The 20,525-nt window shown below is 30.7% G+C and overlaps 8 protein-coding genes across 12 annotated transcripts; 5 read left to right on the top strand and 3 right to left on the bottom strand.

The window, feature by feature from the left end:
• Nucleotides 1–20: 20 nt before the first annotated feature.
• On the bottom strand, nt 21–688 carry LOC124489847 (uncharacterized). Its single transcript, XM_047052241.2, has one exon. The coding sequence runs from the start codon at nt 641–643 to the stop codon at nt 101–103; it is 543 nt and encodes a 180-aa protein (XP_046908197.1). The 5' UTR covers nt 644–688; the 3' UTR covers nt 21–100.
• A 548-nt stretch (nt 689–1,236) lies between these two features.
• Nucleotides 1,237–6,086, bottom strand: Msr-110. 5 transcript variants are annotated; one of them, XM_075730383.1, is made up of 7 exons: nt 5,565–6,086; nt 5,445–5,509; nt 4,716–5,346; nt 3,165–3,267; nt 2,824–3,090; nt 2,666–2,764; nt 1,237–2,082 (listed from the first exon to the last, which is right to left on the bottom strand). In XM_075730383.1, exons 4-7 carry the CDS (start codon nt 3,249–3,251, stop codon nt 1,660–1,662), a joined length of 876 nt encoding a protein of 291 aa, XP_075586498.1. In that variant the 5' UTR covers nt 3,252–3,267; nt 4,716–5,346; nt 5,445–5,509; nt 5,565–6,086; the 3' UTR covers nt 1,237–1,659. The 5 variants fall into 5 exon arrangements, with proteins under 5 accessions (XP_075586498.1, XP_046920407.1, XP_075586496.1 ...); XM_047064451.2 differs by having other exon boundaries at nt 4,716–5,509; nt 5,565–5,942; XM_075730381.1 differs by lacking the exons at nt 4,716–5,346; nt 5,445–5,509; nt 5,565–6,086 and adding an exon at nt 3,609–3,726.
• On the top strand, nt 4,760–5,958 carry LOC124500470 (glycine receptor subunit alpha-2). The gene is made up of 2 exons (XM_075730380.1): nt 4,760–5,150; nt 5,216–5,958. The coding sequence occupies exons 1-2, from the start codon at nt 4,760–4,762 to the stop codon at nt 5,956–5,958; spliced, it is 1,134 nt and encodes a 377-aa protein (XP_075586495.1).
• An 89-nt stretch (nt 6,087–6,175) lies between the features above and the next one.
• On the top strand, nt 6,176–7,706 carry LOC124500382 (glycine receptor subunit beta-type 4). Its single transcript, XM_047064448.2, has 3 exons — nt 6,176–6,371; nt 6,436–6,766; nt 6,841–7,706. The coding sequence occupies exons 1-3, from the start codon at nt 6,192–6,194 to the stop codon at nt 7,590–7,592; spliced, it is 1,263 nt and encodes a 420-aa protein (XP_046920404.1). The 5' UTR covers nt 6,176–6,191; the 3' UTR covers nt 7,593–7,706.
• A 39-nt stretch (nt 7,707–7,745) lies between these two features.
• On the top strand, nt 7,746–9,282 carry LOC124500468 (glycine receptor subunit alpha-2-like). Its single transcript, XM_047064542.2, has 4 exons — nt 7,746–7,957; nt 8,034–8,379; nt 8,446–8,945; nt 9,026–9,282. The coding sequence occupies exons 1-4, from the start codon at nt 7,751–7,753 to the stop codon at nt 9,260–9,262; spliced, it is 1,290 nt and encodes a 429-aa protein (XP_046920498.1). The 5' UTR covers nt 7,746–7,750; the 3' UTR covers nt 9,263–9,282.
• A 231-nt stretch (nt 9,283–9,513) lies between these two features.
• On the top strand, nt 9,514–11,017 carry LOC124500386 (glycine receptor subunit alpha-2-like). Its single transcript, XM_047064452.2, has 2 exons — nt 9,514–10,173; nt 10,251–11,017. Exons 1-2 carry the CDS (start codon nt 9,741–9,743, stop codon nt 11,015–11,017), a joined length of 1,200 nt encoding a protein of 399 aa, XP_046920408.1. The 5' UTR covers nt 9,514–9,740.
• Nucleotides 11,018–11,037: 20 nt separating this feature from the next.
• On the top strand, nt 11,038–12,762 carry LOC124500383 (gamma-aminobutyric acid receptor subunit gamma-3). Its single transcript, XM_047064449.2, has 3 exons — nt 11,038–11,356; nt 11,438–11,809; nt 11,872–12,762. Exons 1-3 carry the CDS (start codon nt 11,167–11,169, stop codon nt 12,633–12,635), a joined length of 1,326 nt encoding a protein of 441 aa, XP_046920405.2. The 5' UTR covers nt 11,038–11,166; the 3' UTR covers nt 12,636–12,762.
• LOC124500465 (uncharacterized) lies at nt 12,698–20,349 on the bottom strand. Its single transcript, XM_047064539.2, has 7 exons — nt 20,014–20,349; nt 16,118–16,221; nt 15,814–15,968; nt 15,452–15,747; nt 13,904–15,386; nt 13,151–13,832; nt 12,698–13,048 (listed from the first exon to the last, which is right to left on the bottom strand). The coding sequence occupies exons 1-7, from the start codon at nt 20,347–20,349 to the stop codon at nt 12,718–12,720; spliced, it is 3,387 nt and encodes a 1,128-aa protein (XP_046920495.1). The 3' UTR covers nt 12,698–12,717.
• Nucleotides 20,350–20,525: the final 176 nt, after the last annotated feature.

Here is a 20,525-nt window from a genome sequence, read left to right as displayed (position 1 = left end):
TGTTTGAAAAAAATAAAATTTTTATTTGAACATTGCTGCCATCTGTTGGCAGCATATGATTTAAAAGCGAATTTCATTTATTAAACAAAAAAAAAATTCACTATCCTCGATTAGCGGCTTTATTTCGAGTATTCATTTGTGATGGTGAATAACTATTACCACCAGTGTTACTTCCGTCATATGAATTGGATCCATAATCATCAGTATTGCCACGTCCATTAGTGTTAGTACCATAACCATTATTACCACCTCCTCGATTATATTGAGAATTGCCATAATAATCATTCGGATAATAATTATTACCATAGTTGCCATTATACATTCCATTCGGTGGATACATTCCATTAGAACCATATCCATTATTCGAATAGATAGGAGGATATCTTCTCATTCCAGTTGTCCATGGATAATAACCACCACGTAATGAAGTTTGACGATAATAAATCGGATAAGGTGTGTAAATATAACCATTATATGGTTGTAATTGTTGCTGTTGTTTATATAAATAAGAATTTGCTGCAAGAAAAGGCATAACCGATGCTAATGGAACACGAGCACCAAGTGTCATCAATACTTGTAGATGAACAAGAGCAATATAAAAATGGAAACAATGAAGATGACAAAGAATGGCGATAAGTTTCATTTTCAATGTTTTTTTTTTGGGCTATATTCAATCAACAAAATAATTCAAAATAATGATCATCATTATTGGAAAAAAATATATCAATAAGGCGATCGAATCTATTTATATATGGATTCATTGTTGATTGTTTGGCTATTGCAGGTGATATATTTGAATGTGACAACAACAACAACATCAACAAATAGTTACATTAATGATATTTACATTTAATACCAGGTGTATGTGTGTGTGTGTGTGTGTTTGGTATGTTGTCGATATGTATATTCTGATCATGGGATGATAAAAAAAATAATGAATTTGATCAAAAAAAATAAAAATAAAAATAAAAAATGATAAAGAGAATGGTAGTCATATTTTATATTTTGAAAATTGAATGATAATCAATCAAATTTTGTTATTGTTTATTTCTTGTTGACAAATTATCATCATTATTTTTATTTTTTTGATGTCCATCACCACAATCAATGATGATCATCATCATTATTTGGCGTCCATTCAACCTTTATTGGAAAAACAATAGATTTTATCATTCAAATTCACAGATATCCAAAATTTTTTTTTTCACAGGAAAAAGAAAACAAAAGAAAAAAATATTAAGGAATTTATCAAACATTTTTATTTTCACATTTAATGTTTATTTTTTTATTTGAATTTCAGCAATCAAACAATCTTTTCTATGCTGTGTCCATATTAGAGAGTTTGTCAAATGATTGTCACTTTTTTTCAAATATTTCATAAATAGGATGTGATAATAATGAAATTTAAAACACGAAGAAAAAAAAAACATTGTTGTGATATGAATTGTGTTCTTGGTAGTGGTGGTCGTCGTAATCGTTGGTGATGATAATAGTTGTTGTTGATGTTGTTGTTGAATGTCCTTGGATCTGGGTGCAAATTTTCCTTTATTTATTTATTTTTAATGATTCAAATAAAATTCGTCAAACGGTTTCTGTTTCGTAAATCTTGAATTACGAAACGTATGTCTGCCTGCCAGTGTTGGTGTTTGAATTTCATCATTAACAAGCACATTTACAAGCGCATTCTTTTTTCTTATTGTTGATATTTTCAAACGGTATTGGAGCCTGTCGTTTATTTCTACCTAAGCTATTTATCGGTGATGGTCCATTGCCTTTACCAGCATTATTTTCAATGGATTTCGGTGCTGGATCTTTACCATCATCATCATCATTTTTATCCATCGGACGACTTGGACCACTAATAATAATCAATTGACGAACCGGTTTCGGTTCAGATTGATCATCATTAGAATCAGACATAGATGAAAATGAGGATTGAATAATCGGATTTCCTTCTTTTGATAATTTTGGCTGTTGTTGTTGTTGATCATCATCACCACTATGGCATGAGAATATCAATTTTTCACCAGTCAAATGTACAAGTCGTGGATCGGTGGTAATATTGCCAAACGGTGTCATCAACTATATATAATAATGAATCGATAAATTAAAAAGACAAAGAGGAGAGAATTGAAACACATTATGAGAAACAAAGAAGGAAAAAAAGCCATACAATAATCAAATGTTAATTATTGAAAAGTTTGATAGGGATCATTGATCACAACAACAACAACGACAACAGAACAATACACACAAACAAATATCCAACGGTGATTTGTGTACAAAGACAACTAATGAATGTGATCGATATAATTGGATTGCTATCAACTAATCAATCAAGGAGGAAATTTTTTTTCTTTCATGTCTCCATCTGCCTATTGTCATCGATCTATCTTTCATCAGGTTGTATAGGATTGAGCAGAAAAAGCTCAGATCCGGTTTCTCTTATACATTCGAATAACAAAGCATTCGATTATACGATTCATAAATAACGTTCAACAAAGATTTTGTCAATTGATTGTTGCGCTTCAACGATTTTTCGAAGGTTTTTTGTGTCTAGATATAATATTCTTAGAATTTAATTCAATTTGATTTAATTTTGTTGACCATTTTCAAATCAAAATCGATACCATTAATATCATGATCATCATAGCATATATCTTACCTTTTTCGGTTCCGATGCGATTATCTGATTAGCTGTTTTACGTTCAATCACACAATTTACATGACCTTTTTCATCATCACCCATTGCATTAATCATTTCCTAGTTTAGAAAAATTTCAAGTAAATTTCAAAAATCGTATAGAAATCATTCACACTTACACCTGCTCGGCCACTCATTCGTAGACTAAGTGGAATATGACGTTGTCCTGATGAATATTCATCATCTGGTTCGGATGTAGCCATCATCGGTTCAAAATAAGGACCACCATGGCTTGCTTCTGCCGTAGTAAATTCAGTACATTGTAATGATTTGGACTGAATATAAACAGAAACCAAAATAAACGATCCGATAATGACCGTCATGAACAACATAGTTCGTGCAATTAATCGGGCAACCAACATTGCGGTCGGTTCATATTGTTGTCGCTATTTTTCAATTAATAGCAACGTTAGTGTTTATGAATAATCCATAGAAGTGTGTAAACCGAAAAAATACATACCGATGTTCCAATCAATTCGGTACCACTCATACTACCCGTTTCCATTTCGTTCGATGTTGTTGATACACCCATCAATTTGGATTCCATTCGTGCAATACCAGCGCTAATCGAATTGGTCAATTTCATTTTATAAAATAATTAAAATTTTCTTTTTTTGTTTGTTTGTTTGTTTGTCACACTGCTGATTCACAAAATCACTAAAAAAAACACACTAAACATGAATATATACGACCTCACAATGAAGTCTATGACTTAAGAAATTGAAATTTATCAAGCTTTTAATAATTGAAATTTCCACTAAACAACAACAACAACAAGAAATTGGTAACAATATATTCAACAAACAAAAGAGAATGACAAATAAAAATTTTTGAGAAAATGAATCAGAAACGTAAATGAAAATGAAAATGAAGAAAAATACTCAAAAAAAAGAGAATTTCTCACCGAATTAAAAATTTCACTTTCGGTTTTTTTTCTTTCACAAATGTTTCAATGGGATTGGAGCAATAACAGCAACAACAACAACAACAACAAAGAGAGTTGGTTAACTGATTCACAAGAAAGTCTAAAAGTCTAATTCGCATGTATACAATGAATTTATATATCGATGAGATTTATGCCCAATGCTTCGAGCCTTCAAGTTGGCCTTGTACATTTGCCCATTATTACAATTACAGCTTTAATAATAATAACTTATTATTCTCCTAAATAAACATGCAAGATATCTGTATCTGTATAAAAATATATATTGTGGATCGAGGCCAACCACCAAAAAGATACAAACAACAACAACAACAACAACGAAAAATGGACAAATCAATCATAAACCAAATAGGTGAAATATATTTACATTTAAATTTTTTTTTTTTAAATAGAGAAAAAATGAGTAGAAGAAAATTACGCCGGAAATGCACGTGATAGCTCAAGCGGAACCACACGTCGAATGTGTGTGTGTGTGTGAGAGAGAAAAAAAAACTAGTTGATGATTTTTTATGATTTACTAACTAGATTTTCAAAATATCTTAGATTAAAATTATTTTTTTTTTTTTTTTGAAAGAGAAAAAAATGGACAAGGACGATCATAATCAATTGGTCAACCGATATCCATTATTGGTCAAGATCGTGTAAAATTGTTAAAAAAAAATTAGTTCAGAAATTATAAAAAAAATTCTGAAATTTTAATCAGGACAATTATGATGGATTTCATCATCATCAGTATAATTATGAATTAGGTTATGCACAATTATGATAATGATGATGATGATAATGATGACTAGGCCGATTAAATTCATGCACAATTCAATTTATATCACAACCATTTATAATGATGATGAGATGTCTGTTGTGGACATTTCATCAATAAATAGCTACATGCAACATGTATTATCGTATTCTATTTTGGCTATCATTTTTAATTGTTTTTCAATCACCATCATTAGTATATGGACAAAATTGGCTAATACAATATCTATTACCGACGGATTATGATCCAGAAATACCACCAATAATTGATGGTGAAGTTTATGTTAATTCAACTATACAAATACATACATTTCGAATTGTTGATGAACAAGAAGTGAGTGTTATAGTGTTGAATGTCATTTTATTTTATGGATTCGATTTTTTTTTCACAGGGTTTTCGTGCCGATCTTGATCTTTGCCTTAAATGGCAAGATTATCGTCTTCAATCGATTGATATAAATAATGAAATGAATGTGTCACGTTGGATATTGAATCGTTTCGGTGGTCATTATGATAAGATAAAATTAACCGATGTTGATAGTCTTTGGTATCCGGGTGTTTATTTTCGAAATTCAGTTTCCACACAAATAACACAGGCATTATTACCATTACAGTATATGGAAATATGGCCTGATAGTAAAACGGTTCATATGTGTATCCGGTTTCGTGTATATTTTCAATGTCTACTTGAATTAAGCAATTTTCCATTCGATAGTAATCGTTGCTATTTTGAGCTTGAAAATTGTTAGTATCTGATAATTCGATTTAATATATTGTGAAAATTTCATTATTTTGTTCATTGAAAACAGTAGAACGTCTTCGATTATATATGGAATGGATACAAAGCCCGGATGGTAATTCACAGGTTCGTGTAATGGAAAGATTTACTGGTTATTGCGAACCGATCGGTTTCAACACATTTCATCCACATCGTTATGATCTACAATCATATACGAATGTATTCAATAATCAATCATGTGTATACGGAGGGTTGAAAATTGTTCGTCATATTAATTATTATATCATACGATATTATACCGGAACATTTCTTTGTATGTGTATCTGTTGTATTGGACCATGGATCACCATTTTGGCCTATCCAGCTAGAACAATTTTAACAGCAACAGTATTATATGCAGTCATTCGAATTAGTCATACCGGTTATGATGAAGTTCCGGCCCGTGATGTAGTCTCATTATATTGGTGGTTCTGGTCTGTACAATGTTACATCTATATCTGTATCATGGCATATGCATTGGCTATTGCTTGGTTTTATTTCGCACGAGAAAAAGTTGATTTCCATAAACGTGGCCTTGAAACACCTGATGGACATTATTTTGGTAAAAATACCTGGTATCGTTACTGGGGTCATTTGATGGACAGATTTCTACATTGGGTTTTTGGTCCAATAGATTTTCAGGCCAGTCCAATGCATCGAAATAAAGTGGATTATTTTGCTCGAATTTTTCTACCTGGTCTAATGTTATTATGGGTATTTGTCTATTTGGTCGCAACATTATCACCTTGGGCAACAAAATATCGTTATTATTAAAATCAGAATTAGAACACGTATTTAAAAAAATTGGAATAAAAATTTTTTGAAAAAAATCATCATCATAATGATTTGTATAAATGAAAATTTTATCTTCGTCACGGTCAAATTAATGTTAATATAAATCTGAGCGACATAGATTTGAATCCTAGTTTTTTTTTGTTCGGGGAGCGACATCAATATATGTGTTCAAAACTATGTCCACCCAGATGGTTCATCGAAAAATTTCATTTATGTTTGTTATATTTTTAATTATACAACTGTTGTTTGGACAATCGATTGGTCAGAATTGGCTAATCGATAATATTCTACCTGATAATTATAATCCGAATGTTGCACCATTAATCGACGGTTCAGTCATTGTAAATGTATCGATGCGTGTACATAAATTCGATGCTGGTGATAATCAATTGGTTAGTGTTTTTGATGATTAAACTTTTGATGATTAACTCCGTTTCTTGAATATTATATATGTAGACTTTAGAAACTGATTTGACTATGTGCCTGCAATGGTTCGATCCACGTATATTAGATTTCAATCTTACCACCGTTTCTGATCTGATTCCGGGTAAAGAATTGCGTAGTAATATCATTGTACTCACCGATTATAGCCGTATATGGCTACCACAAATTTATTTCCGTAATGCAATTACAACACAAATTGTTAATAGTTTTCAAGTTGTTGAAGTTTATTCACATGATAAAATATTTAATTGGTGTTCACGTATCGACATATCATTCATTTGTCGATTTATTTTGTCGAATTTTCCATTCGATGAACATTATTGTTATTTTAAGCTACAAACACGTAAGTGTAATAATGATTTTTAAATATGATTTTGACATTTAATTTAATATATTTTCATTGTTTATTCATCACAGTTGGTACATCGATTCCCTATGTTCGGTTACAAATGCATGAACATCTTAAATCACCTGGTCATAATAATCAATTCGTTGTACGTGAAAGTTTATTGGGCGATTGTAATCCGGAAAAAGAACCACTGAATCGTTTCGATCGAATCTATCATAATCTAGAGCATCGTTGGAATGATGATAGCTGCATTTATGCTGGCCTTAGAATTGTTCGCCATGTAAATTATTATATTATCCGATATTATCTGCTTAGTTTCTTATTGGTCTGTATTGCTTTCGTTGAATTCTGGTATCCGGTTGCAGCTTATTCAGCAAATGGTCGTATGGTATTGACTGTCATTTGTTTAGTCAACATAATCGGTCTTAGCCGTGAATGTTATAATGAGGTTCCTTGTAAAGATGTTGCATCATTATATTGGTGGATGTGGGGTTGTCAATTTTTTGTCTATATGTGTCTAGTGGAATTTGCATTAGCTTATGGTTGGTTTTATTATATTGCAGACAAAAAGAATGCACGTGCAAGAGGTATTGAAAGTCCAGATGGTTATTATTTCGGTAAAGGTGGTTTTTATCGAAGATGTGGTCAAGTATTGACCAATTTCTTACGGATGATTTATGGTAATTTACCGTTTCATGAAGATGAAGTGAATAGAAATAAGGTCGATTATTTAGCCAGAGTTGTATTTCCGGCTACATTACTATTTTTTACATTAATCTATATTGTTGCTACTATTCCGGCATGGGTGGCCAAATATTGAATTTTTTTATCATTTTCTCTCTTGTTTTTGTTGTTGATATTTGTCCTATATTTTTCATTTGTTAATGACTTGTAAAAAAAACTTTATTTGAAATAAATAAATATTCAACAATGTTCAAAATCAATTCAAACGTGTGTTCGATAGACTGAAAACTAAAAATGAATTTCTCTATTCCAATGTTGATAATAACAACATTATGTCTGTTGATTGTTCCAGTTGTAAGGGCACAGAATTGGCTTCTGGATTACATTTTACCACCAGATTATAATCGTGATATGATGCCCATTAAAGATGATGTTCGACATTCTATACAAGTGAATGTTACACTTTATATCAATATTTTCCATGGAACAGATGATGAATTGGTAAATTAATTAATTTTTTTTTATTTAGCTATTTGTGTATAGATGTATTTGTTTTTATTGGATCATTTTTTTACAGCATCTAGATACGGATCTATATCTTTGTTTAAAATGGTATGATTATCGATTGTTATCGTTACCGGAAGAGCTTGCACCACCACCAGTGAATTATAGCGAGCCACGAAAAATATATAAAAAAGTTCAGATTACTGATTATGAACGATTATGGATACCGAAAGTTTATTTCCGTAATGGTGTTTCGTCAGAAGTGGTCAATAGTCTTCGTGATATACAATATGCAAGTATTTATCCGGAAAATCATCGTGTAAAATTCTGTCAACGATTATCGACTATGTTTATGTGTCATTTTATTACATCAAATCTACCGTTTGATGAACAACATTGTTATTTCGAAATTGAAAGTCGTAAGTGAACATTTTTTTTTTGGAATTGGAATTTAAATTTTGTTTTGAAATTTTTTTTTCATCAAGTTGCAATATGGAATGATAATATAACGTTGAACATAACAAAATTTCGAATGCCCGATGGTAATGAACAATTTCGAGTTCGTGAACAAATAACCGATATTTGCAGACCAAGATTAATGGATCCATTCAATCCGAATCTTGGCTATAATTTAACACAACATTCATGTGCATTCGCTCGTGTTCAATTGGTTCGACATGTTGGTTATTATATAATGCGTTATTATACACCCACTGCATTGTTAGTATTCATGGTTTTTATACAAATGTGGACACCAACTGTATGTGCACCTGGTCGTGCTATACTTACCGGTGTTGTTGAAATGACACTGAAAAGTGTTAGTATTACCGCATATGGTGAGACAACATCAAGACATGTAACATCACTATTCTGGTGGCAATGGGGTTGTCAATTTTTTATATATGTATCCGAAATGGAATATGCATTGATATTTGGTTGGGCACACTTGATCGTCGATAAACATCATGCCCGAAAGAATAATTATGTATGTACGAATTTCATATTAATGAATTTTAAATTTATTTTTTTTTCATTCATTCATTTCTTTTTTTTATCCGATTGCAGACAAGTCCGGATGGCTATTATTTTGGCAAAAATAATTGGTTCAAAAAATCTGGTGCAGCCGTAACAAAATGTTTACATTTTATATACGGCCCAATAGATTTTTTTGCCGATCCAGTTAATCGTAATAAAGTGGATTATTTTTCACGTGTTGCATTTCCGGCTGCATTTTTCTTTTATAGCTGCCTTTATGTTGTGGCTAGTTTTCCACCATGGGCATGGAAATATCGTATGCATTGAATGGCCATGGCAGGAATGGTTTGTCCTCTTTACTGTGAATATATGCCATCATCATTTGAACTACATTTAATAACAATAATAATTCCATATGAAATGAGATGAAAAAAAAAATTTATATATTTTAATTTAATATTCATATTCGAGAAACGAAAATAAAATTTCAACAAATTCAAAATTCATTTTGATCTTTCTATTAGTACACAAATACCGATGATGATGATGATGATGACAATGTGTTGGTGGTGGCGGTTATGTCATATATTTTTGTTTATATTTTCATCCATCATAATCATCAAAGCCGACAATAAAGATGATGATGACAATAAATTACAAGCGGTAACAGTACCATTCGTACCACCAATTTATATTCGTGGACCATCAATAGAACAATATATTGATTCAATTTTACCAATTGATTATGATCGTCAAAAACGACCATTGAATCCATATACTGCTGATAGTGAGTACCATAATTTTAATGATGATGGATGTATGTATGACTGATTGTAAATGCATTCATATTTATGATTTATTATTAGCGATTACCAATGTATCGATATCGATATTTGTCAATGAATTAAAAGATGTCGGTGATGTACATCAAAACTATGAACTTGATCTTACACTCATACTTGAATGGTATGATCCACGTATACTTTCTGATCAAATTGATCTTCAGGTTAGCATCAATGAAGAATCACTCATACAAAAATTCTGGCTACCCGATCTGTTCATTGTGAATGCACAATCAATATCGGTTATTCAGGCGGTAAATCCGATTCAAAAATTAACCATCACTGAACGTGGTATGATGCATTATGTACGACGATTAGATGCACAGCTACAATGTTCAATCAATTTAGAAAAATATCCACATGATCATAATTATTGTGATATCCGTTTTTCCACTAGTAAGTCTTTTGTGTATTCCAATTTTTTATGTTTCGAATTCTTATTATTCATATCATCTTTGTGTGTTTCGTTTCAGTATTACACAATACAAGTGAAATATTCATATGGATTAATCATTTAAATATCTATCAGGATGAATATCCACATTTTCGTGTACGTGAATGGTATACTTGGGATTCATGTGCTTCATATAATTATCCGATACCGGAAAATCCATGTATAGTTGTGACGATAAAATTAGTTCGTCATCTTAGTTACTATGTAATACGTTATTATTTACTCGATTTTCTTGCCGTTATCGTTAGTTTTATTAGTTTTTGGATTCCGGTTAATATGTGGCCTGCAAGAATTGCTCTTACAGTCATACCGTTATTGAATCTAATCACACAAGATATATCGGTTAATAATGAAATACAATGTAATTATGTAACATCATTCCATTGGTGGATGATGTGGATTCAGGGTATTATTTGGGCCGTCATAGCTGAATATGCGCTGGCACTGGCATGGGCACATTTTATTGCAGATAAAAAGAATCATCATAAAAAATGGAAAGAACAACAGGATCAGATTGCCGCCGGTAATATATCAACGATAACGAATCCATTGAAACCATATTATGATGGTTATTATTTCGGTAATGATAATTGGTATAAAAAATGTGGCGACTTTTTCGATCTATTTTTATTCTATTTCTATGGTGAAGTTGATTTTCAACGTGATCCATATGTACGAAATAAGATTGATTATTTGGCTAGAGTTTTGTTTTCATTATTATTTTTTATGTTTTGTATGGTTTATTCATTGGCAACGGCCGCACCATGGGCTGGCAATTATGACTAGACAGAATTTTTAACAATTATTTTTTTTTTAATTTTTGAATTTAATTTTATTTGTCTGAAAAATAAAATAAATACGTTTTGATTGAATTTCGAGGTTTCCAGTTCAACACATCGTTAGTGTTTGTCATCGAAATCGGGTTATTGTTTTTGATGATGATGATGATGATGACACTGTCAAATTGGTCACTATTATTGTCGACGGCCATAGTAATCATTACCGTTTTCATCACTGTAAACAATGTCGAATGTTATGATACAAGCCTGGATTTTGATCTAGCATCATTGATACCAGATGATTATAATCCAAATGTACGACCATTGAACCCATATGGTCAAAATAGTAAGTAAAGAAGAAAAACTAATTAATTTTTTTCAAAAATTAAAAAAACTAATAACATTCCATCCCATTGGGCACAAACAGCAACAACAAATATATCATTATCATTATATATGAATTTATTGAAAAATGTTGACAATGCTAATCAACATCTGGAAATGGATCTAATCATTGTACAGGAATGGTATGATACAAGAATAAATCTTGATCTAATAGAAGGTCAAGTGACAATATCTGAATCGGACAAAATTCGAATGTTTTGGCTACCGGATACGTATATTATAAATGCTCTACGTGCACGTGTTGTTGATTCATTTATACCGGCACAAAAATTGATCATCAATTCACAGGGATTAATGTATTTTGCCATACGAGTACTTACACAGGTTAAATGTTCATTAAATCTACAACTATATCCAATGGATTATCAACATTGTCACATTCGATTTTCATCGCGTAAGTATCATTAATAATGACAGCCACAGATATTGTTGAAATTTTTTGTCATCTTTTTACAGTTCTTTATAACCATGAACAATTGATGCTCACATGGAAATTATTCGACATACATAAAGATGAATATCCAGAATTTAAAATTCGTTTATGGTACCAATATGAAATATGTCGACCATGGCAGAATCCAATACGGCAGAATACGTGTATTGTTGCTACGATGAAACTTGTACGAAATCTCAATTATTACATTATTCGATATTATCTTCTTACATTCCTTACGGTTATAATAAGTTTTATTGGATTTTGGTGTCAATTGAATGGTTGGCCTGCACGTGTCACAGTTATGCTCGTTCCATTGATGGATCTGATTAGTGAAGATATTGATGATAATAATGATATTCAAGTTAACTATGTGACAGCATTTCATTGGTGGATGATGTGGATACAAGGTTTTGTTTATTTAGTCATGGTCGAATATGCTGTTGCCATTGCGTGGGCACATTTCATTATGGATAAAAAGAATCACCGAAAAAAGCTACAAGAATATCTAGCTGCTCAGGCACAAGGTGTGGCCACCATCGGACCACCACCTCCTCCCGTATTGCTCGGTTATTATTGTGGAAATAATGGCTGGTATGCTCGAGCCGGCCGTTTTGTAGATCGAATGATTTATTTTTTCGTCGGTGAAGCCGATTTACAACGTAACCCATATGTTAGAAACAAGATTGATCACACATCTAGAATACTTTTTCCACTAATATTCCTGTTGTTTGTAGTGATCTACATTTTAGCCACTGTTGCTCCATGGGCAGCCAATTATAATTGAAATAAAATTTTAAAATTTAAAAATAAATATCTATTCTCAATCGAAGACACAGGATGGCAGCATTATTAAACAGAAAAAAATTTTATTCGTTATTCCATGAATGGTTATTGAAATAAGTTTCCAACATCCGTTCATCAATCGGATCAAATATATTCACTTTTGAGCTATTCGTAAATAATGTTTGCATATTCGAATCATTTATAGCTAGATTTAAATCTCGATTTTGACCATTGTTATTGGAACGTGGTCGTGGTAACGAATGATGATGATGATTGTGACCATCATTAAATAATAAGGTCTGATGATTATCATCATCAGTATGATAGGAAGGAGATTGAGATGTATTATGTGGCGATAATTCACATTCACTGATCGATCGTTTATGATGGTGATGATGATTCTGTAACAGCGAACTATTTACAACAAATATGTAAAGTAGAAGATAATAATAATCATAAAGAAACAAATTTCAATAAAAATATGGGTCAAAAATTTTTGAATAAGAAATAACTAACTTGGAACAACAACAATTTTTGCCATCCATGACCGAGATGCTTATTTTTTGTATTGGATTCTGATACGAATTAGGATAATGGCCATCACCATCGTCATCATCATCGTTGTCAGCGTTGTTGTTAGTATCGTTGTTATGGTTGGTATCAACAATAATATCATTATTATTCAAATGATTTATTATCGGCCGAATACCAATGTCGACCAAATCATCGTTATTATTATGATTGTCGCTAAAGCAACGAGAATTATCCGACTCCATCGCTGTCATCATCATATGGGAATGTTGTTGATAATGATTCGAATGTAAAGTGTTTGTTTTCCTATATATACGACATGACAATTCATTTGATTCTATTCTTTCATGCTCGTTTGTCATACTGGATGCCATTTCATTCATATTGTTATCACTCGATTGTATGGCGGTTGAAATCTGTATATTGTCATCATCATTTTGTTGTTGATGATTGTCATTATGATTATGATGATGATGATGATTGTTATCATTGAAACTATTATGTACTATTACGATAGCTGTTTTTGTTGGTGATGTTGCTCGGTTCAAACATTCAATTGGCCGTGTCTCAGTCCTCGCTATTGTCGCTGTAGAAGTTGTTGTTGCCGTCGCTGTAGTCATTTTCCAAGATTTATCGGGATCATTATGATTCAATAATTCAACTTGTTCTATAAAAGTTGATTGGTCATTTATTGTAGATAAGATATAGATGAGTAATTTGGAAATAATTTCTACATACCTTCTAAATTATTATTATTGAATTCATTATGAATCGTAACGATTGGATGATTATGATTGGCGATAAATGTTAAATTGTTTGCATCTAATGTTGTCAATTTTGGCGATGATGATGATGGTGAAGAGGAGGAAGAAGAAGAAGAGGATGATGGTGATGAATTATTCTTGTGGAATATTCTTTTCCTGTTTGTCGTTTGTTGGTTCAATGATTTCGGTGAACGAACATTTTCGAATTTTGATGTTGATGTTGTAGTGGTAATAAGTTGTCGTTTTTTCAATATACCCATTGGACGGATGTTTGGTGCTTGAAAATTGAATAATACATGCCATGAATACCATGGTAATTGTTGTCGTTGTTGGCATTTTATTATTGAATTTAGTCTAACTGGTACATTGTTATTCAATGGTGAACCAATGAATGTACAGCAGAACATTTCCGCTTCCAACAATGAACTTGGCAATAGGCCATCACCATTTGTTTCCGGTAGTATTAAGCTCATTATACTGGATATGAACAATAATAATGTACTGAGCAAATAATGCCATGGATATTGAATGATTAATGTTGTTTTCGATTCATCCAATTCCGTGATAGCTAATGTTGAGTTGAATTTGAGCTGAAAAATCTGTGCCAATTTTGTTGTTGATATGTATAGTGATATTCGGGGATATTTGGATGTATAATACATTATAACAGGCAGTAAAATAAGAAATAAATGACCAAATGCCCAACAGGTACGATATGCGGGTCGACATTGATCATTTGGTGCAAGAAGCTCATATGACCATATAACAAGAACAATGAAGGCACTTGAATGGAAAAGTTTCATAAGGCCAAAACTGATCAATGAATATTCGTAATGTTCATTCCAATCGAATAGAATTGATGTATAAGAATAATTTCGTAGATTAATGGAAGACATTGAAAAACCGGTGATCAAAGTTGATAATGTAGCCAATAATGAACAGATTAGAAATGTAAATTTACGTCCGAATCTATCTAATACACATATATAGGTGGCCATACTAGCCAATATACTGATTATAATACCGAAGGTGAATAAATAATATAGACGATAATCACCATTGTTTGTATTAAAAGATTTTCTTAATGATGATGATATCGATGGATTTTTTCGGATAAAATCGATTAGAAAAAAATTATATGCAATATTCAATGTAAAATTAATCCATGATAAAAACAATATGACTAGAAATTTTCTTCGCATATTCGGTAGCTGAAGAATTGAACGTAATGTCGTATCGGTTTTAATATTTAATAAATTCGATGACAGATTTTTTCCACAATTCTCATCGAATGATTTTGATGATTTTGTCATAAACATTTGATTAGGTTCAAGCATTTGTTGTTGATTATAATGATTGTTTATTGATAATTTTAATGGTTCATCTAGTTGACAATCGGCTAACAATGATGATATCATAAATTCACGATAGATGGCCAATTCGATATGTATTCGCCGCTAAAAATGATGAAATTGTATTATTTTGTTTCATTTATTGAATAGAAAAAAAAATCTGCAATTACCTTCAATGAATCATCAAATTCTGGATCGACGTATTGAAGATTCGTATGAGCAATGTCCAATATTTGTCGTTCAAGTTTCTGTACATGTCCATGTACCAGTTGATAGCTTACCGATTCGGGAAAAAACCACCACCAAAATAGAAATAGGGTAAATGGTGCTGATATAGCAAATAAAATTGATTGATAATCACGTATCCAATAGGCAATCAATGCCAATGGTAATACACCCAACAAACGAATCAGTTCGTTGAGAAAAATGATTTTCGACATTGAACGAATGCCGGCTATTTCAATCACTATAAATAAATATCGATCGAATTTTTTTTATTATTTCTTGTTATTTTATGATTATTTGAACTTACTTATATCGGTCGAAATCAACGAAATGGTTGGCAATGATAATCCCAATAAAAAACGACATAAGGCAAAATGTTTGAATTCTTGTGCCATTGATGCAAGTGTGCCGGAAATACATTGTAAAATGAGCATAAGAAAATATGATCGTCTATAACCGATACTAGAACAAAAACGAAAAACAAAATAAAAAATAAAATAAAAAAAAATAAAGTCATCAACATCATCATCATCTCAAATGAATGTACGAAACAATCGATAACAATCAAGTAATTTTGAATTATTGAATGAAATAAAGAAAAAAAAACTTACTTATGGCATAGGAAATAATGTAATAAAAAACCAATGAGCAAACCGATTAGAAAGACAGTGATGATTAGATATTGTAGCCATTCATTTCGACATACAAGATTCCACTGCATGATAAAATAATAACAACAACAATAATAATAAAATGAAAAATAAAAAGATCAAAAAAATATATCGAAAATCAAATAATAATTCAATTGAGCGGAAATTGAAACCACACACACACGGAGAGAGAATCATTATCATCATTGATATTGATTCCATTATTAATTTCAATGTATCTAGGATTGAGTTGGTGACCAGAAAAAACCAGAAAAATCATCTATTCCGAAAAATTCCAACAACTGAACACACACACACACACAAAGTTATAACGACAACTATAATGGAGAGAAAGAGAAAAAAAATTGATACAAGACATATCAATTATAAATATGATTGAAAACAGAACAACAACCGCAACAAATCAACTCCATTTGGTAATGAAAAAGCCCGAATTTCATTCATCCATTTCCATTTTTGTTTTTGCCCTTCATTTCAAAACCATTGTATTATTTAATTACTTTTTTTTATTGTTTATCGTCATATATATGATGTGGACTATAGTTGGCTGGCTAGCCAATTAAATTGATCCAAATAATAATTGTATAAATCAATCTAAATTGTCATTAATCAATTGCAATAGCAACAATAATGATGATGATGATGATGATGATGAGAAAAAACATTAAAATCTAGTTTTTGTCGTTGTTTTTGTCATCACCATCATTATTGAATTTTTTAAAAGAATAATAATTTGTTGAAAAATTTGGTGGCAAATTAAAATTCTAAGTTTTTTGTATTCGAATAGTTTTCTATTTTGTTCATTAATGTTGCTCATGTAATTGTCAAAAAAGGATATTTCAAAAACAAAACAAAAAAAAATTCAAATCCAATCCTATGAATCGAACAAGATCGAATCGATCACATACTGGTCAAGGGGCCAGAACGTTCATGTTCAGGTCTGATTTGTAAAAAAGATTTTGAAAAATATCTAACAACAGGAAAACAAAAACAAAACAATAAAAGAATCAAACATAAATAATTGGTTAGTCAACACACACACACACCAAATCACAATAGTAAATTCGAATTCGAATGTGATCCATCATCCACAATTCAACGAACCTGTATAACAACATGGTCATCAATGAGAAATCAAATGGTCCAGATTTATAATAATATAATGGATATATCCACACAAACACACACACACGCATCCAAGAACATTCAGCATCATTAGCCATGACAATGATGATGATGATGTCTAGTTGGATGTGCCCAGAACGAAAAAACTGAAGAACAGAAAAAAAGTCTTCGAAAACGTCAAACTTTGTCTGTTATCAAATTGAAAATGATGAATGAATGAATGAAAAAAAAAACATAGTGATAATAAGTACCCTTTGTTTTGAAGTAAACAAAAAACTTGTTTTTTGGGATTCTTCTTTTTGGTTATTTTTTATATTTGAAATTTAATTTCAAACAGAGTTTGCGTTGTTTGAATATTCGTTTTCGATTCATTCGATTGTTCCAGACAAACACACATGATATACATGAAATGCTGACAAACAAAATGGGCTAAATTGGCGATGATTTATGACCACGAGAACAAAAACGAAAGAAATGACAGAATTGAGCAATGATAGTAAGATAGAACCAGATAGAATGAAATTTTAGTAAGAATTTTCTTATGGCCATTGGAATAACAAAACGAATCTTTGTCCATTCTCATTTTCATTCACTCATTTCTATTCGAATTTTTTTGCAAACTAAAAAATATATAAAAACAAGACTGAATTCAATGAAGATGACAGAATTCTTTAGAATAAATCTTTCTTATCTGATTTTAAACAAATGATAATATTTAAATTGAATTAAATTTGAATTTATTTATTCCTTTTCTAGTCGTTGTTATATTGCTTCCAATCGGACAAAATGGATCAAAAAAAAAATAAATAAAAAAATAAAACTTCGGTTCCATCATAAAGATTTCTTGGGGCTGATTTTAATGAATAATAATGATGATGATTTCGTCGTCATCGTTGTCGTCGACGACTATAGCGGAAACAAATGGCAACGATGACAATCACAATACAATACAAAACAAAACAAAACGAAAAAATACTTGAATCGATTTTTATTCTCAAAAGTCTCAACATATTCTATTTTTCTTTTCTATTTTGCTTGTATTTCGAAACTATGTACAATGATTTTGTTATTTCGAATCTTTAATCGATTTCTCAGAATGGATAGAATTTGATCATTTTTTTTTTGTTATATACTTTACCATTTTGGATTCGAAGAGAATAAAATTTATCGGACCATTATTTGAATGAAAATTGATTTTAGAATGAGAAAGAAAAAAAAAGCTGAATCACAATCAGAATAAGAATATGTTTTCACCGAGTGGATGATGGGTTTATTGTCAAAAACATCTTGTAATACATACATATTCGTTTGTTAACAGAAAAAAAATAGGAATGTTCATTCATATCGAAAAAAAAGAATAAAATGAAATCATTTAGTCCGTAAAATGAGATGTAATTAAGTCACAAATTTATATTTATATGAAGTGTTGTCTATTCAGTTTGTTTTTTTTTGTTTATTTGTTTGTTTTGAATGTATTCTTAATGTGTTTACCATTGTCATAAATACACAAAAAAAAATAAAATAAAATGAAAAGAAAAATCAACGGTAAAAATGATTCAATTGAATTTAACATACAAACATTTCATGATCACTATCATAGAAAAATCAAATGAATGAAATGAAATGGTGAGAAAAAAAAACGAACAAAAAAGTTTTAGTCAGCCAGTATCGATCCGGCTAGTTAAAACTTAATACTTAATACAAAATCGAATTGTGTGAATGAATGAATGAATCAATTAGACCGAAATGAAAAAAAGACCATAGAAATTATATTTTCCTAGTTTTTCTATTTCCTGAACAATAAACATTGATGATGATGATGATAGTCAATTATATAAAATTTTTCATTCAACATTTACACATCCATTCACATTTCACACTATTCGATGGAAAGAGAGAGGTTTCAAAACAAAACAAAACAAAAAACAGAAACAGAATTCTATTCGATGATAGATCGAAAAACAGCTATCATCAACAATGATGATCAACGAATTGGCAAAATATAATCAAGCTAAATTACTATGAAGACGACAGATTTTTATTTTGATTTTTTTTACTCGCTTCCATCTTGTTTTATTGTCGTTCTTGTTGTTGTTGTTTTGTCTTGATTCTATGTTTGGTTCATCCATTCATTCATTCGGCTTGAACATTAGCTTAATTAATATAATATCATCTTGAATAGATAGTCTGTGTGTGTGTGTGTGTGTGTGTGTAAAAAAAATCTAATCAGTTTTTGTCGGTTGACAATTAAATTGAATTGAATTTTTTCATCTATTTTCGAATCGACACACGCACACATAAGGGATAAAAAATAGATTCGCAAAATGAAAATGGTGTTTTTTTCTCACTATAAAATTGAGATTCTGATGATTAACGAAAAATGTTAATTTTTTTTCTGACGCTATCATCATTGTAATTAAATGGGATAATTTTTTTAGTTGTCACGAAAACATTTCCGTTTGATTCATTGGTTGGTTGATTCAACATTCACTAAACATTCGCAAACATAAACACACACACACACAGAGCACATAATGTGTCAAGATAATCGATGATCAAATAAAATAAATGAATCTTGTTTTTTCCCTCGTTTCATAGGTGAAACACGATTCAATTTGATGATAAATTCTGATTTGTCTGATGTGATTTATATATTTGAAATTCGATTGATATGAACAACAACAACAACCGTACAAATAAACAAGACATACCTTGGTGACAATCGAATGATTCACATTTGATGATTGTCGTCCATCGGTGTTGGTGGTGTACTTCCATCCGGATTTACATTCGATTATTGGCGGTATGGCTATTTCAACCAAAGGGATATTTGTTATCGTTGAATAATCGAAAGTTGTATTCGTTAGTAATGGAAGTAATTGTTTATGAAATATTATCAAATCTGTATAACTAGCATTATATTGATGACATTGACTCAATCGATCCATATAGATTGCTAATGAATGATTGACATTATTAAGAAATTTTAATAGATTTAAATGATATTCATATTGTTGTATATCAGTATCATTTGATGTTGACAACATTATCGTTGAGGATGATGATCGATTATGGTGTTTATTATCGATGATAAAATAACGTGATGGTAGAAAAAAATAATGTTGAAGATTATCATTTTTTAGAAAATAATTCCATTCAATTTCATTGCTGTTGTCAGACATTAAAGTTGATCGATTCCAGTATTTAGAATGAGAATCGAGAA

This window comes from Dermatophagoides farinae, chromosome 4 (genome assembly GCF_024713945.1).
Source record: "Dermatophagoides farinae isolate YC_2012a chromosome 4, ASM2471394v1, whole genome shotgun sequence".
Lineage (NCBI taxonomy): Eukaryota > Metazoa > Arthropoda > Arachnida > Sarcoptiformes > Pyroglyphidae > Dermatophagoides > Dermatophagoides farinae.
The sequence above is the reverse complement of the archived record's forward strand: the minus strand, read 5'-3'. Positions and strand labels throughout refer to the sequence as shown.

What these genes read in the sequence shown, in the direction of transcription:
- LOC124489847 (XM_047052241.2), bottom strand. Translation starts at nt 643, where the DNA reads ATGAAACTTATCGCCATTCTTTGTCATCTTCATTGTTTCCATTTTTAT.
- Msr-110 (XM_075730382.1), bottom strand. Translation starts at nt 3,290, where the DNA reads ATGAAATTGACCAATTCGATTAGCGCTGGTATTGCACGAATGGAATCC. An exon ending in CCGAATTGATTGGAACATCG is followed by an intron (nt 3,091 to 3,164) that starts GTATGTATTTTT and finishes ATTGAAAAATAG; the next exon opens with CGACAACAATATGAACCGAC. An exon ending in GAATGAGTGGCCGAGCAGGT is followed by an intron (nt 2,765 to 2,823) that starts GTAAGTGTGAAT and finishes TTTCTAAACTAG; the next exon opens with GAAATGATTAATGCAATGGG.
- LOC124500470 (XM_075730380.1), top strand. Translation starts at nt 4,760, where the DNA reads ATGTCATTTTATTTTATGGATTCGATTTTTTTTTCACAGGGTTTTCGT. An exon ending in CTATTTTGAGCTTGAAAATT is followed by an intron (nt 5,151 to 5,215) that starts GTTAGTATCTGA and finishes CATTGAAAACAG; the next exon opens with TAGAACGTCTTCGATTATAT.
- LOC124500382 (XM_047064448.2), top strand. Translation starts at nt 6,192, where the DNA reads ATGTTTGTTATATTTTTAATTATACAACTGTTGTTTGGACAATCGATT. An exon ending in ATGCTGGTGATAATCAATTG is followed by an intron (nt 6,372 to 6,435) that starts GTTAGTGTTTTT and finishes TTATATATGTAG; the next exon opens with ACTTTAGAAACTGATTTGAC. An exon ending in TTATTTTAAGCTACAAACAC is followed by an intron (nt 6,767 to 6,840) that starts GTAAGTGTAATA and finishes TATTCATCACAG; the next exon opens with TTGGTACATCGATTCCCTAT.
- LOC124500468 (XM_047064542.2), top strand. Translation starts at nt 7,751, where the DNA reads ATGAATTTCTCTATTCCAATGTTGATAATAACAACATTATGTCTGTTG. An exon ending in TTATTTCGAAATTGAAAGTC is followed by an intron (nt 8,380 to 8,445) that starts GTAAGTGAACAT and finishes TTTTTCATCAAG; the next exon opens with TTGCAATATGGAATGATAAT. An exon ending in ATGCCCGAAAGAATAATTAT is followed by an intron (nt 8,946 to 9,025) that starts GTATGTACGAAT and finishes ATCCGATTGCAG; the next exon opens with ACAAGTCCGGATGGCTATTA.
- LOC124500386 (XM_047064452.2), top strand. Translation starts at nt 9,741, where the DNA reads ATGATGATGGATGTATGTATGACTGATTGTAAATGCATTCATATTTAT. An exon ending in TGATATCCGTTTTTCCACTA is followed by an intron (nt 10,174 to 10,250) that starts GTAAGTCTTTTG and finishes GTTTCGTTTCAG; the next exon opens with TATTACACAATACAAGTGAA.
- LOC124500383 (XM_047064449.2), top strand. Translation starts at nt 11,167, where the DNA reads ATGATGATGATGATGATGACACTGTCAAATTGGTCACTATTATTGTCG. An exon ending in GAACCCATATGGTCAAAATA is followed by an intron (nt 11,357 to 11,437) that starts GTAAGTAAAGAA and finishes GGGCACAAACAG; the next exon opens with CAACAACAAATATATCATTA. An exon ending in TCACATTCGATTTTCATCGC is followed by an intron (nt 11,810 to 11,871) that starts GTAAGTATCATT and finishes ATCTTTTTACAG; the next exon opens with TTCTTTATAACCATGAACAA.
- LOC124500465 (XM_047064539.2), bottom strand. Translation starts at nt 20,349, where the DNA reads ATGTTGTCAACATCAAATGATACTGATATACAACAATATGAATATCAT. An exon ending in CAATAATAATAATTTAGAAG is followed by an intron (nt 13,833 to 13,903) that starts GTATGTAGAAAT and finishes CAACTTTTATAG; the next exon opens with AACAAGTTGAATTATTGAAT. An exon ending in AAAAATTGTTGTTGTTCCAA is followed by an intron (nt 13,049 to 13,150) that starts GTTAGTTATTTC and finishes TGTTGTAAATAG; the next exon opens with TTCGCTGTTACAGAATCATC.